The sequence below is a fragment of the Nuphar pumila genome, chromosome 3 (assembly GCF_984573655.1).
Source record: "Nuphar pumila chromosome 3, dmNupPumi1.hap1.1, whole genome shotgun sequence".
NCBI classification, from domain to species: domain Eukaryota; kingdom Viridiplantae; phylum Streptophyta; class Magnoliopsida; order Nymphaeales; family Nymphaeaceae; genus Nuphar; species Nuphar pumila.
The window spans coordinates 12,287,465-12,301,512 of NC_143251.1; the positions used below are offsets into that span (position 1 = coordinate 12,287,465).

Genomic DNA, 14,048 nt, shown 5'->3' on the forward strand with positions numbered 1-14,048 from the left:
CAAGGCTTCGATATGATATATCAATTGAACTTTGAACCTTGAACTTGGATTTGGATTTAGGTTTGAGATAAGTTTAATTTGATCAATCATTCTTGAAATTTGACTATTTTTTTTGTACTTGTGGCAATTTTATCTTCAAGACCAAAATCATCTCATTCTAGCTTTTGATCGACCCACTCAACATCTTTTACATGTTGCATTTTTTCTCATTTGAAACATATCAATTGAACTTTGAACCTTAAACTAGGATTTCGGTAATTGAACTTTAAACCTTGAATTTGAATTTGGGCTCAAGGCAATTTGGTTATGGTTATTTTCTAACTTTGACCATTATTTTTTTGTGCTTAGGACAATTTTTATCCACAAGACCAAGAGACTATTTCACTTTAGCTTTGAAACGACCCATTATGAGCCTTGACCAAACTAGCATTGGACTTTGACCAAGTCTTCCTACCTATAACCCTTTAACCTTCTCAATATCTTTTGCACTGGGCATTTATGTTCAAACGGTCCATTAGGCACTCATCCCTATTGACCGTTAAGCAAGACCCCGATAATAAACGTTTTTGACCCTCTTATAGTCGTTTTGGACTAAGGTTATACATTTTTTGTCTATTGACTAGGCATTTGAGCTTTTATGGTTGCCCAATTCAGGTCATTTTATAGCTAGTTGTTGTGGTTGAGGCCAATATATACCTTAACCCTTTTTCATTCTTCATATCAAGCTCTCAAGATATCCTCGCCTATCATTTCTCTCTCTCTCTCTCTCTCTCTCTCTCTCTTGAATTCTTTAGTCTCTCTCTAAATCTTCTTAGTGTTCTTTGTAAGTGAGCTTTGATAGTCAAGGTTTCACCTCAATTAAGCTTAGGGTCTAGCTTAGTTGAGAATAGAATCTATATAACCTAATCAAGAGGGTATTCAAGGTAGTTTGTGTTAAATTGCTCGATTTCACCCTGTGCAGGGCGTGAGAATCTTTTGCGAGTAGGCAAAAGCTTTGTTGTATTCTGAAAATGAAGTTGCATGAATACTCATTGCACCAAAAACTTGATCTTAAGTCGGACAACTATCGCTTGAAAGATAGCACATGTAATATGTGTCTCTGAACACACCTAGTTCAAGCTCAATTTCCTTACCCACTGAATGATTAATTTTTCAACACTCCTTAGCCCATGGGGAATTCACCTAGCTTCAACTTTGTCGCAAGGGTTGCCACCCTTGGGTTTCGAACTTGTAATGTCCTGATAAGTAGGTGGCATTCACAAGTTTCCCTTACTAGATGAGTGGACCATAATTAGCAATACATGAAACTGCAAAAAGCCCTTCAGTAATGAGACAACTAAAAGGTTTTGTATTAGTATAGACCGATAGAAAAAAGCATAAAAATGATTTATAAAAATTAAGCAAACATCATGTATAGATTTAATTCAATTTATTGTATCGAACAAGGTGAAATACCGAACATATCTCTTTAAGAGATTTTACTTTGAAAATCAAGTTAGAGTACATGAACTTTGAGATTCAAATTCAATACATTGTGTTGTGAAAATAGAGATCCAATGAAATTGGATCCATAATTGTGCTTTCGTGAAAATTGCTCTTTTAAATATAAATTTTGCTTCTTATAACCATTTCTACGAAAAGAACCAGCTCTTTTTGCTGATTTTTTTGAAGAGGATAGTATCTCTTTTTTTTGTTAGAATTTTATTTAGATAACACATTTAAAACAGAGTTTATGCTATGGCAATACCATATCACTAGTTGGTGGGATGTTTTTTTTTATCTTTGTGTGCAATTTTTGTATGGGGTTCTCTAAAGGTAAGAGAAATATGTAAAACTAACAAAATATGTAAACCCGTATGCAGCAAGATTTTGATAGGGTTTTTTATTATTTTTTAAAAATTTCACCTTACAGATAAGATCTAGATGTTTGGTTTCATAGAAGCTGACTCTTAGATCATCGGATTATGATGTATAAGAAGGATCTTTTAAGGCTTGAAAATTAATGTTTCAAAATTTTAGTAAATTTTCAAGCATATAAAATCACATTTCTTAATCCTATTATGATGATCCAATAGCCGGTTCCAAGCAAATAGACTACGCCGAATACATCTGCAAGGTTAAATTTACTAAAAAATCTATGAAAATATTTGTTCATACTGGTTTACATATCCCTGATTCCTTCTCTTAAAATAAATGGGATAAGGAAATGGTGCCTTTTATAGGTACCACCAACTAACAAAACCCACCTTCTCAGCCTTTGACGTGCTATCTCCTCACCAAACAAAATGCCCACAATTTGCTTGTTGATTAATAATTTATTCATGCATGATTGGAGTAAGTCCACCACGTTATTTGTTGACACATGGAAAGCTTAGAACCAGCTTTTGTTTGTTTGTGATCATCCCCAAGGAACATTTTCATCCATGAAATAGTAACATTTCTACTCATTCAACAACTTACACATCTCAAAGCACCAGTCAAGCACATAAGTCTAATACTTAACTTTCAAATAGTGACATATTGCTGCATCAAGTTGATGGTTAAGGTTTGAACTGATATTTAACTTTCAAATAATATGTTTTGCCATCTAAATGAACAACTTAGTTTTGTCAATTTGTAAGTGATAAGATAATAGAAAAGAACTGCCTTTTCCGAGGTTTTTAGAGGTGTTGAGGGGAAGCTGAAGCGAAATGAGGCGCTGAAGCACAAGTATCACAACCATTAACAGCAAAAGAAAAGAAACACAAGCAAATATGCAACTATAATCCTTTGTTAAAAGAGAAAAAAGAAGAATCATTAGGCACCAATTATCAAGATAAATACAAAAAAAAGTCGGGTCAAACAATAGTCGATCTTGGTTAAATTCAAAGTGCCAAACATTTTTTATGGTTCTACTAGCAGTGTCTCATACCTTAACTTAATATGCAACTGTATTAGATTCTAAGTGTGTTTATATCTAAAAATTCAGCCCACTATTTGAAATATGGATCCAGCATTAGTAAGGTGAAGATTAAGCTTATGTTATTAAGACATATTGTGTCTTAAGTTACTAACACCAAAAGATGTGGTTTTAATTATTTTTTATCTTCAATGAAAAGTAAACCTTCACAGACAACTGGGTTACTTAGGGCATGTTTGGAAGCGAGAAAGATGCAGGAAAAGTGTTGCAAAATGAGATTTTTTTATCCTTCCAAACAAGAGAGACTTTTACGCTGGGAGATTTTTTTTTTTGAAGTACACTTTTTGATACAAAACATAAATATTTTTCTACCAAGAGAAAATTTATTTTTACACTCTCCATCACTCATCTCACCACCGCCCATCATCTTACCATCACCGCCACCACCCTCCTCCTTTTCCATTATGTTTTTCTCATGCTATACAAACAAGCAAAAAACTTTCTTTTGAAAAACTTCTTACATCAACAACTCTAATAGACAAAAATTTCTTGTGTGCCCTTAGGGCATGTTTGAAAACGAGAAAGATATAAGAAAAATGATGCAAAATGAAAAATTAGTATTGATTTTCTAACTCTTTCAAACTAGAGAGACTTTTTGGCTAAGAGTTTTTTTTAAAGAGTACACACACTTTTTGATAAAAAATATTCTTTCTTAGAAGAGGTAGAAGAATATTTCCTACCAAAAAAAAGTTTATTTTTACACTTTTCATCATCCACCGTCTCACCACCACCATCACCATACATTACCACCACCCACCACTGTATCACCACCACCTTCCTCTTCTTCTCTTATTTTTTTCACATTTTTCTATTTTGTCTTTGTCATGCTAAAACAAGTGAATTTTTTTCTTTTGAAAAAACTTCTCATATCAAAAACTCTTTCCAGTAAAACTTTTTTTTTTTTTACGAGAGTTTTTCTCTTTCATACGTGCCCTTAGAGTTAGAGATAGGGTTGTAGAACATCGGTTGGTCACCGTATCACGTGGAGCACCCAAACCCAAACGATTCCACCAACTACGCCTTCCCACGTAGCGCGTTTCTTAGAAAAAATGTGGCTTTTGTTAAAATCTCCAAGCACGATAAAAGCAACAACTGAGGGGAGTAGGTGAGCGGGGCCCACAAGAATCGTCCGGGCTCTCAGAAAACGTTGTAGCTGGTAGGGACGACGGAGTTTTTTGCACATGGCACGGTGGGTCGCGTTTGGTAGTGAGGGTCCCCAATTCGATAGTCGGTCTCTCTCTTTCTCTGCCGTGTGTTTCATAAATATTAAATACCAAGCTCTCCTCCATCGTCAATCAACCAAGGAGAGGACACAGAGAAAAGAAGGCACAGAGAAGAAGAAGAAAAGAAGGGAGAGATGGCAACGAAGCAAGAGGAGCAGCAAACTCAGGCGAGTCGCCATCAGGAAGTTGGCCACAAGAGCCTCTTGCAGAGTGATGCTCTCTACCAGGTAATACTACTCTCTCTCTCTCTCTTTCACTCTCTCTCTTCATGGACTCAATTCGGCATTTGGTGGGATCTTATTTTTGCAGTATATCTTGGAGACCAGTGTGTACCCAAGAGAGCATGAGGCCATGAAAGAGCTAAGAGAAATTACTGCAAATCACCCATGGTAAAAATGCCAATGCCATTCTCAAATTTTCCTTGTTTCTTTTTGTTTTAGTTTTGCTTGTTTAAGACTTTGATCGGAGAGGTGAATTTATTTGTTATTCGTTTTTGTAGGAACATTATGACCACATCTGCAGATGAAGGGCAATTTCTTAACATGTTGCTGAAGCTGATTAACGCCAAGAACACCATGGAGATTGGTGTTTACACCGGTTATTCACTTCTTGCAACCGCTCTTGCACTGCCTGATGATGGCAAGGTGAGACTTATTTTTCTTTTTTTTTCTCTTTTGAATTTGTGTGTGTGTATGTGTATATATATTGTTTTAATTAGATGGAATTCTTTTTATGGGATGCAGCATGGCCATATTGGTTTTCTTTTCTTTTTTCTGCTATTTTTTTTGGATTTGATTCTCCTTATGGAAAGAATCTTGATCTCCTCTGCTCCTAGCTTCTTTTACAGTTTATATTCAAAATTTATGGCCTTCGTGTTAGAACTTATATGATCCCCTTGGTCTAGTGTTGTGGATGAGGCCTGCATCTATAATTAGTCATCTACCTAAATTGGTTTCTTTTTTTTGTTTTTCTCTTTGTGCTAATCATGAAGAACTTAATTTGTTGCAGATTTTGGCCATGGACATCAATCGTGAGAACTATGAGCTTGGTTTGCCGGTCATTCAAAAGGCCGGGGTTGCACACAAGATTGATTTTCGTGAAGGCCCAGCATTACCGGTCCTCGACCAATTGATTGAAGATGTATGTTCACCACCAAAAATCTCTAATCTACTTACCCTAAATTCCATATTTCATTTCTAAAACTCCATGCCAATTCATCATTTTGGGAGGCCAATTTTGGTGAATTACCAAAAAGTAATTTTCTCCATCCTGTAGTCTCTTTCTGCAAATAGAATGTGGGTTTTTCCCCTTAAAATAACAGGCTTATTATCATATTAGAGTAATAGATACTACCCTTAGATTGGGCTGTTTATCTTAACACGATGACTGTCATAGGCTTAGATCAAGTTTTTCCAGTTTTGAGTAGACATAGTTGGGGTACTACAACTGTTTGGTTATCTTATATAACCATATCTACAGTGTCAAAAGCAAGCCTCACTGTCAGTGAAGAATAGGAGAATTTCCTAATTTTGTTTCTTGGCTTTAGCTGATCATTTAAAGGTGATTGATTGGTGCAGAAAAGCAATCATGGATCATTTGATTTCATCTTTGTTGATGCTGACAAGGACAATTATCTCAATTACCACAAGAGGTTGATCGATCTGGTTAAGGTGGGAGGCGTAATTGGCTATGACAACACCCTCTGGAATGGATCGGTCGTGGCGCCACCAGATGCACCACTAAGGAAGTATGTGAGATATTACAGAGACTTTGTTTTGGAGCTTAACAAGGCATTGGCTGCTGATCCTCGCATTGAGATCTGTCAACTTCCAGTTGGTGATGGCATCACCATCTGCCGACGTCTCTATTAATTGAAAAAAAAAAAGCATCATTACTTGAATGTTTTCTGCTTAATTGTTGGGTGATTATAATCCTTCTTCTCCTTTGTTTGTTCCTGTTGGGTTTTGCAATGTATGGGATTTGAGGCATGACTGTAAATGAACAGACCCTCAGCTGCAAATTGCTACTTTGGTTGCTGTTGTTATTCAAGGGAAGTTGCTCAAATTTAATGTGATAAACAGAGAATTATATGAGAACAGGGCACATGCTACTTTTTCCGACTAGTGGGGCTATATTTCTGAAGTTGTGAATCAATGTGAACTTGGAGTCGGACCCATCTTGGTTCAGACTGAGTCTTGAATTGGATTGCGCAACTTGGTCATGGCAAAGTTGTTCACCAAACTCCAATAATTTGTTGGCTTGATCACCAAGACCAACTTCATTCTAAAAGAATAAAATCATCCTGACCAACCAAGAACCACTGATCTCGGTTAAAATTGTCACTTTTTCTAAAGTATTGAACAAGTTGGACCAGGTAAGGCATATTGATCTTGACCAAGATTCAAATTTTTTTTTCTTGGTTGCTGAAAAATGGGAGTATTGCCCGTTTTGGGAGGGCCTAACCAATGCAGGGTAGTCCCTGAACCTAGGGCTGGATTACCACATGGGTGCAGTGCACAGCCAAGACCATGTTGAACCAGCCTTTTCCTTTCAGGCTGCCTATGCAGGATTTTAGATTAGTGCGCACCAATAATGCATCAAACTTGCCTCTCCCTCTGCATCCCTCCAATCATTGCATTCAGAAGTGGCCTTTAATGTCTTTGGCATCTTACAGAAATTTTTAAATACCGAAGTAGTTGGTAAATGGTTTGTCTGTCTAGATATTGCATGCGGTACTGCAAAGTATTTAAGGCTCTTTCCCATAATGATCTATATCTTTTCATCATTTTTATTTTTTTAAGATCTCAAACGTGCCATAGCACCAAATACATAACCCAAATTAAATTCAAAGTCTTGGTCAATGCATCACCAATAAAAATGTTCATTGCCTAAGGGTGAAAGAAGACCATGCTCAATCAGTAATATGTGACATACATAACACAGGCAAATACCAACGCTACAGTGCATTGGTTGCACCTACTCTCTAAGATAGACCATTGAATCATTTTCGATCCAACGGCTATGATAATAAAAGACAAAAAACGTGCATTACATTTATGAAGGTTCCCTAGGGGAATCGGTTTCTTAAGAAAACCTAAGAATCGAATCGAATCATTTGTGAATCGATAAATTTTTACCATTAGATGGCACGTGTCATTAAACAATAAAAAAACATTAAAGAAATTTTTAACTCCCTTAAACAATATTAAAAAGTGAATTGAATCGGCCCCTTCTGAATCGCCCGTTGGGCCGATTTCGATCTGAATTGGCAGACTCAGTCCGATTTTAACATTGCTTGCCATATCCTCTTGTACAAGGGCTTCAAAGCTCCTGATAATAAATGCAATGATATTCCTTTTCCTCTATTATCCTACCGTCGGATCAATAAGATCAACGTGCACTATACACAGAGATGGAAAGGAATGGAAAAGAAACCTGACCCATTACTGCAGAGCAATAGATCTTCTTACTAAAGCGCGCATTCAGCTTGTGTGAGATGGTTGGATTGATCTGTACATACCATGGCACCATACTTACTAAGGGCGTGTTTCAATGTTGGATCTGGCATGGGGCCTACGCCATTTCCAACATTCTCTCAAACAGGGGATCTCAGATCATGACCTGGGGGATTGGGTTAGAGATTCAGGATTTGTGGACCAGGGTTCTCATATTGTTGATGTGAAATCATGTTCCGGTTCATCCAGACGCACCCTAAAACTTGGAAACGGTGGACTTCGCTTTTGTTGAACCTTTGAAGTTGCAGCATTGAGTGGAATTTGCAGCACAGTTTTTTCCCAGCATCAGCATCACTTTTCCCCCATGCATTTGGGCTGAGAAAAGTGAATGGTCTGAGAGCTGTTTGTGTACTTTCAATTCCGATGCTGCAGCCAATGACAGGAAGAGGTAGCTTTGGGAGAGTAAGAATCAAACATAACGATTTAGCGTTGACCATGGTCCTGTCTTTTAACTGATATATGAGCAACAGTGCTCTACTAGATCCGGTTGCACCCGAAGAAGAATCCAGTTATGAAATGTGTATATCGAATTGAACTTGTGCCCGTTTATGTGTGGGCAAGAGTCTCCTTGTAATCAGTTCGGGATGCTGATTGAGGATCACAATCTGAACAAGATTCGTTCAATCTGGGTGGACCTGGCTCATGGTTTCTTCCTGCAAACATGGTGTGCACTGCAAAAGCAGTGAACAATGAAGCATTGAGCCTTGTTTAAATTTTGATAAGGGTGATGGTAAGAGTAGTGAACTTTGTCCAATTGAAGTTGACAGCATGTGCTGTTTAGGTGAGCAGCATATTTTTCTTGTGGCCTGATTTTCCTTGTTTTGAATTTTAAAATGGTGGATGTAACGTGCAAACGCCATTCAAAATCTATATTCAAAAGAGGTTTCGCTTGAGACAAAACCATGAATATATCCCACAGCCCAAAACTCAAGTGGAAGAAGACCCATGGTTGAACCAAAAAGTTAAAAGTTGTGACCCTTCTGTAATAGAGATGGGTTGTCGTTTCTTCTTCATGTCATGCATTTAGTAGACAATAAGAAACCAGCAGCAATAAGATAAGAATCTACATACAACCAGAACCCAGCAGCAAAGATCCAAAAAACAAGCATTTATTAGCAGGAATAACGAAGCTCAGTATCTTACCTTACATACATATCATATATGAATTTTCTTATTTGGAATTCAGAACAAAGAAACATTGGACGGCGCCTACACTCAACCTGGCAATGGACCTTGATCTGGGTTCAGGCATGAACTTGCCCAGTTATGAAGCACATCCCATAAAGCTCCAAGTGTGTAAAAATTTCAGACTTTAGCTCAAATCATAGTAAGTACTATGAGTAGAGATACAGTGACTTCAATTGGTTCAATATAAAGCCAGTGTTATGGTGCTGCCATGCACAAGGTCTCTGCGGTTTTGGACATTCTAAAAACAACAAAGCTAACTCAGGTAACAACTTTAAACCATTGCATGTTGTGTTAGGCGGTTAGTGGGTTGCTTTTCAAGCACAAACAAGCAGTCAGGTATTGAATTTTAGCATGTGACGGCAAAAATTCCTCTAAGGAACAAGTACAGGTTTAAAAACATCAAGGACCAGACAAAAAATTCACAACATACTTGTAAATGACAACTAAAAGATCAGTTGTGTGCGTGTATGGAGCTTTTGTAAATTTCAACACAGCCAATTGCTATCATCCTTAATAATATTGAAATCATCCCGAATTTTTTCAAACTTAAAGAAGACATTTCTGCAAAGACAAGCTCATGAACACTTCTATGCTTTGAACTTGTGATTGGCTCAATTGAGTCCAACAATTTCGCACTGGATGGTTCCAAACATCCCAGGCCTACAGCAACTCAATCCATTTCTCATCTGATCCTCAATGAATTCTGGCTGACCTAGCTTTAAGCTTTCTAAATTTGGTGTCAATTGCTGTTTTGAACCGACTCGAGATCAAGATGTAGAAGATCGCCACCATGAGTGATCTCTTTTTGTTTTTCCTATAATCCATTTCCGTAAATGTGAAAGGCTATTCAAATAAGACTAAATTGATATTATAAACACCGTGAAAGCCATAATTCTTAAAAACCAATAATCAACAAATAAAAGAATTGCAAGGAATACTAAATATTGCTCAAAAAAAATTCTTTTCCAAAGATGGATGGATCACACATTGATCGTGCCTTTAATTCCCCACATCATGGGTCATGGAAGCAAATCCAATAAATTTTCCAGGTTGGGTTCTAGTAAGAAAAACAAATAAACAAAAGGAACCTCTGCTGCACTTTCTATGAGAACACCAAAAGCAAGAGAAACAGCCAGCTGATGTGGTAGTTACTGCAATGGGCTGCAGAAGAGGATAATCCTGCAAATTGTATTGTCCCTGAGTATGTCTTTCCATTGCTAACAGAAGGGGCGCTGGGGGGAATGTTGGCATACTTGCATGACCCTGGTGGTGCTTTTGCCTGGAAAACATCAAGCAAGAGACAGTGATGAAAAATATTTTAAATCTTTCCAGCTAAACTTTGGGCTAACTGAAAATTCAAATGTCATGATATGTTAACTAGGGAGGCCGCACTATGTAAGGTGAAACCTAAGGAAGGGAACAACAAAGAGTGGTATGGTTAAGTTAATTGTTTCAGACACAAGGTGACTGCAGAACCTGGCATGCGGTCACAGTTCTGCATCCGCACAGTGTTTGGCCATTCATTCTGTCAATGAGATCAAACACGCCACCTCCGTCGCTCCTCTGGAAGAAGGAATAAAGTTTTTAGTCAATTAGAGACAATTGCCACCTGTAGATGCATCTGAAGTAAATCACATAGTGAGATTCACAGCTAATACCATGTAGAAGTTTACAGCAAGAAAATTCGGCATCCTATTGCCAGCTGCTTTGTAGCAAGTATCAACCATTTCAGCCAAACTGGTTGAGTGCTCCTTGCAGCTATCGCTTTGCACTGGAATTGTAGGGAAGTAGTTTTGCAGTATTATAGATGAAGATCTCGAATTAAGTGATTGTGATTGCCCTCTGTTTGGACATAATCCTGGTGTTATACCCCCATCTCCAGCTGAATGTGTTTGAGTTAATGGAAATTCGTTATTCAACACAATAATTGTCATATAACTTAATGGTAGTTTCAAGTAAGGAAATGGCTTCATTCTAAGACAAGAAAAGCTTCAAAGACTATCGAAACTTACGCTCGTTTTCCAGCACATATCTCCACTGGTAGGCGATTCCTTCATCTTTCTCCTTTGATTCGTTGTCTGTGAAAACCACAAGTCTCTGATTCGTGTTGATCATCTCAGTTACTGTAGGCCAATCTTTACCATCTGCAGGCAATTTGTTCAATGGAAACCAGTATTTCAACAGTCCAGCATCAGTGAAAAGCTTTGTTAGACCATTGGGAGCATGCACATAATCCTCAATGAAAATGGTTACAATCTCAGATGGATGACTTGACAAAAACGCTTCCACTTCTTTTAAAGTATTAATTGCAGGTTCCTGTTACTCCAAAACAAAAAGTTGTGTACTTTAGAAGAACTTAACAACCAACCTAATGCAGACCACCAAGAGAACTGAAAGAAAGCAACATTCAAGTAGGAACTTCCTAAAAACAAAGGACTTACAAAAGCAGTGAAGTTATAACACTTCCCTTCAAAAGAATGGCAGAGCCAAATATCATTATTAAAATCGTACATATCCAGCATCAATCCTCTCACCCCATTCTGAAAAAGCCAAAATTACAGAATTTTAGAAAGAGAGAGAGGGAGATCATGGAATTGGGGGATTTTGGGGTTGAAGTTGGGAGCAATCAGTAGGAGAAGAGCAGGAAGCACACCATCAATTGATTGGTGACACTGTCTTCTTGGTTGTAGAATGTGACCCTTGAGGTTCCAGTGAAGGATGGTTCACCGATAATAGAGAATGCGTTGTGTGTCACAAGCCATGTATACTTGTTAAAAGGGAGCCCATTAACCTACACCCAGAAAAAAGTAATTGCTTAGTTTAGACAAAGAAGAAAGAAAAAGAAAATAAAGCATCTCAGTGCAAAGAGCTCAAAAAGAAAAGAAGTGCAATAGGGAAAAACTTACTATTGAAGTTACTTGGGTAGCCTGACCTCTTGTACAGACCGCTTGATCCTTTCCCATGGAGGGGCAATTGCCACAGTAAAGATCCGGGCCACAGTCACCAGTGGCTGAGCAACTCTCAAGAAGCTAAAAACAAAAAACAAAAATATGGTATCTTAGTTTACATGGTCATGAACAACAAATTCTTAAGTTTTTCTTATTGGGGTTTGCTTTTTTTCAGGTGGAGATGGTGGAAAAAATGAGCAAAGAAAGAGACCAACCTGGCATGATCCACTGGAGCAAGCATCTGTGGAGATGAAGGCAACCATGAGCAGCAAGAAGGGAAGACACCCACCTAAAAACATCCTGCATTTTCTCATCTGGGGAGGTGTAAGGTGGAGATCGACAAAAGGGTGGGCTCATTAACTGAGGAGGTTGTGGAGGAATGTGAAAGTGGGGTTAATGGGAAGCACAGGAGCAGGAGGAGTATGTGGAGGCAATAGGATCAGAAAGATTTTGGTGATTATTTATAACGCAGAGCATTGAAATCTCTCTCTCTCTCTCAAGAAAAGGAGAAATAGAGAACATTTGCATAAGACCACTACGTGTTTAAATTGCGTTTCACTCACTCTGGCTTTATTCCCTCAAAATGCGGGAGCCCGGAGAAGAGATGCCTGATCCGTGCCACACCATTTAGTTGGATTCGGTAAACTTCTGCAGACCCGGAAAAATATCCAGATCTGACCAAATTATGTTGCCCACAAATCTATAGGTCCAAATCAAAGTCCAAACCAGATAAAGGTAGATCAGAATAAGTGGGGGTTTTTTACGCTTAGATCCAATTAAACCCACAAGGCTTCTAGCCAGAGTAAGAAAAATCAGTTCTTTTTAGCCAAAGAAAAAGAAAAATCAGTCAGTATTAGTACAGAAGGCATCTCTCTCTCTCTCCAAATCAATCCTGCATTATTTCTCTTTCAAACATTACAATAAGAGAAAAAACAGACATAATACAAAAAGGAATCTCTCTCTCTCTGACCTTTGTCACGAGAATTACGACACTATGCAAAGAAAACAAACATTTTCAAGCTTCGAGACGAGAATATCACGCTACCCAGCTGAGTTGATCATGCTGCCCTCCCCCAGCACTGCAGTGCCAGCTTCTTCTTCTTTTAACCCTATACCATTGTACTCCTTTGGAAGCAGTGGACATCAGTTTCTTGGACTGCTCCCAATTTTAGAAGTCAGGTGAGGAGACTATTCTGACTCCCAAGCGATCCCAGATCCATCTAATTATTTTGGATCTATTTTGTTTAGTTTGGATTTTAGTAATTTTGGGTTTTGGATCATTGTATTCAATCCATATTTTTAAGATAAGATTTATCCTTTTGAGAAAGTTATCAAAATAGGAATATTGTTTCTTTGAGATTAAGAAACTTAATTTACAAGTAATAGAGAGGTCTAAGGATTTAGGGAGACTCGAGTTGAATTTCAGAAGTTGTTATTTGAATTTTCTTCCAGTTATTTCATGTTTATAGTTAATTGCAGCAATTTTTCTATAATTTTTTTTATTTCTTGCTATTTTCTTGATTTTCTTGCTTTCTCCAAGATAATTTGTAGTTGATTAGCTTTTTCTCCTAAATCAGGCTTTCTGTTTACATCAGGTATGCTCTTGATTTATATAGATCTAATCTCCAAAAGCAAGAACTTATCTTTTGATCATGTTTGATATGTTTTATTTACTATCTTTATTTGTCAAAGTTAACATATGTTTTAATGCATTTTTTAAATAATTCTTATATTCATGAATTATGAACACTTGACCTTTATCATCTTTTGAAAGTTAAATCTTATGTATAGTGGTATTCTTATTAAGCTTGCTAACAAAGTAACTAAAGTATACGGTTAGATCTAATATTTGAAGTATTCTAATGGTTTTCATCGGATGCGTTGCTTGCGTGGGATTCTTTTAGTGAATTTCTACACGTTTTATGAAAATATTTCACACCCATAGTTTTTTGTATGGTCTGACAAAATTGTGAAGCAAAAAACTGTAAGGTTAGGACCCCTGGCCCCTAGGCCTTGGCTTGCGCAGAGGGGCAAAGCCCATGATGGTCGCATGTTGTGTGTGGGCTGGTATGAATCTAGATGTTCATAGTTTTTTTTTGCAAATCTAACACTCGAGATGCATTCGGGGTGGTTCATTTGCTACGAATCAATTATTCGATCATCTTAATCGGATTAAGAAATGCAATTTTTTATGCTTGAATATTTATAAAAATTC

At 37.5% G+C, this 14,048-nt stretch overlaps 2 protein-coding genes across 2 annotated transcripts; one reads left to right on the forward strand and one right to left on the reverse strand.

Moving 5' to 3' along the window:
* The first annotated feature begins 4,251 nt into the window (after positions 1 to 4,251).
* On the forward strand, positions 4,252 to 6,278 carry LOC149841989 (caffeoyl-CoA O-methyltransferase-like). Its single transcript, XM_089998825.1, has 5 exons — positions 4,252 to 4,409; positions 4,492 to 4,571; positions 4,682 to 4,826; positions 5,191 to 5,322; positions 5,760 to 6,278. Exons 1-5 carry the CDS (start codon positions 4,317 to 4,319, stop codon positions 6,051 to 6,053), a joined length of 744 nt encoding a protein of 247 aa, XP_089854951.1. The 5' UTR covers positions 4,252 to 4,316; the 3' UTR covers positions 6,054 to 6,278.
* Positions 6,279 to 9,877: 3,599 nt separating this feature from the next.
* LOC149841990 (PLC-like phosphodiesterases superfamily protein) lies at positions 9,878 to 12,162 on the reverse strand. The gene is made up of 8 exons (XM_090001237.1): positions 12,049 to 12,162; positions 11,792 to 11,914; positions 11,539 to 11,676; positions 11,327 to 11,425; positions 10,898 to 11,201; positions 10,544 to 10,767; positions 10,362 to 10,448; positions 9,878 to 10,164 (listed from the first exon to the last, which is right to left on the reverse strand). The coding sequence occupies exons 1-8, from the start codon at positions 12,145 to 12,147 to the stop codon at positions 9,988 to 9,990; spliced, it is 1,251 nt and encodes a 416-aa protein (XP_089857363.1). The 5' UTR covers positions 12,148 to 12,162; the 3' UTR covers positions 9,878 to 9,987.
* Between the last annotated feature and the right edge of the window lie 1,886 nt (positions 12,163 to 14,048).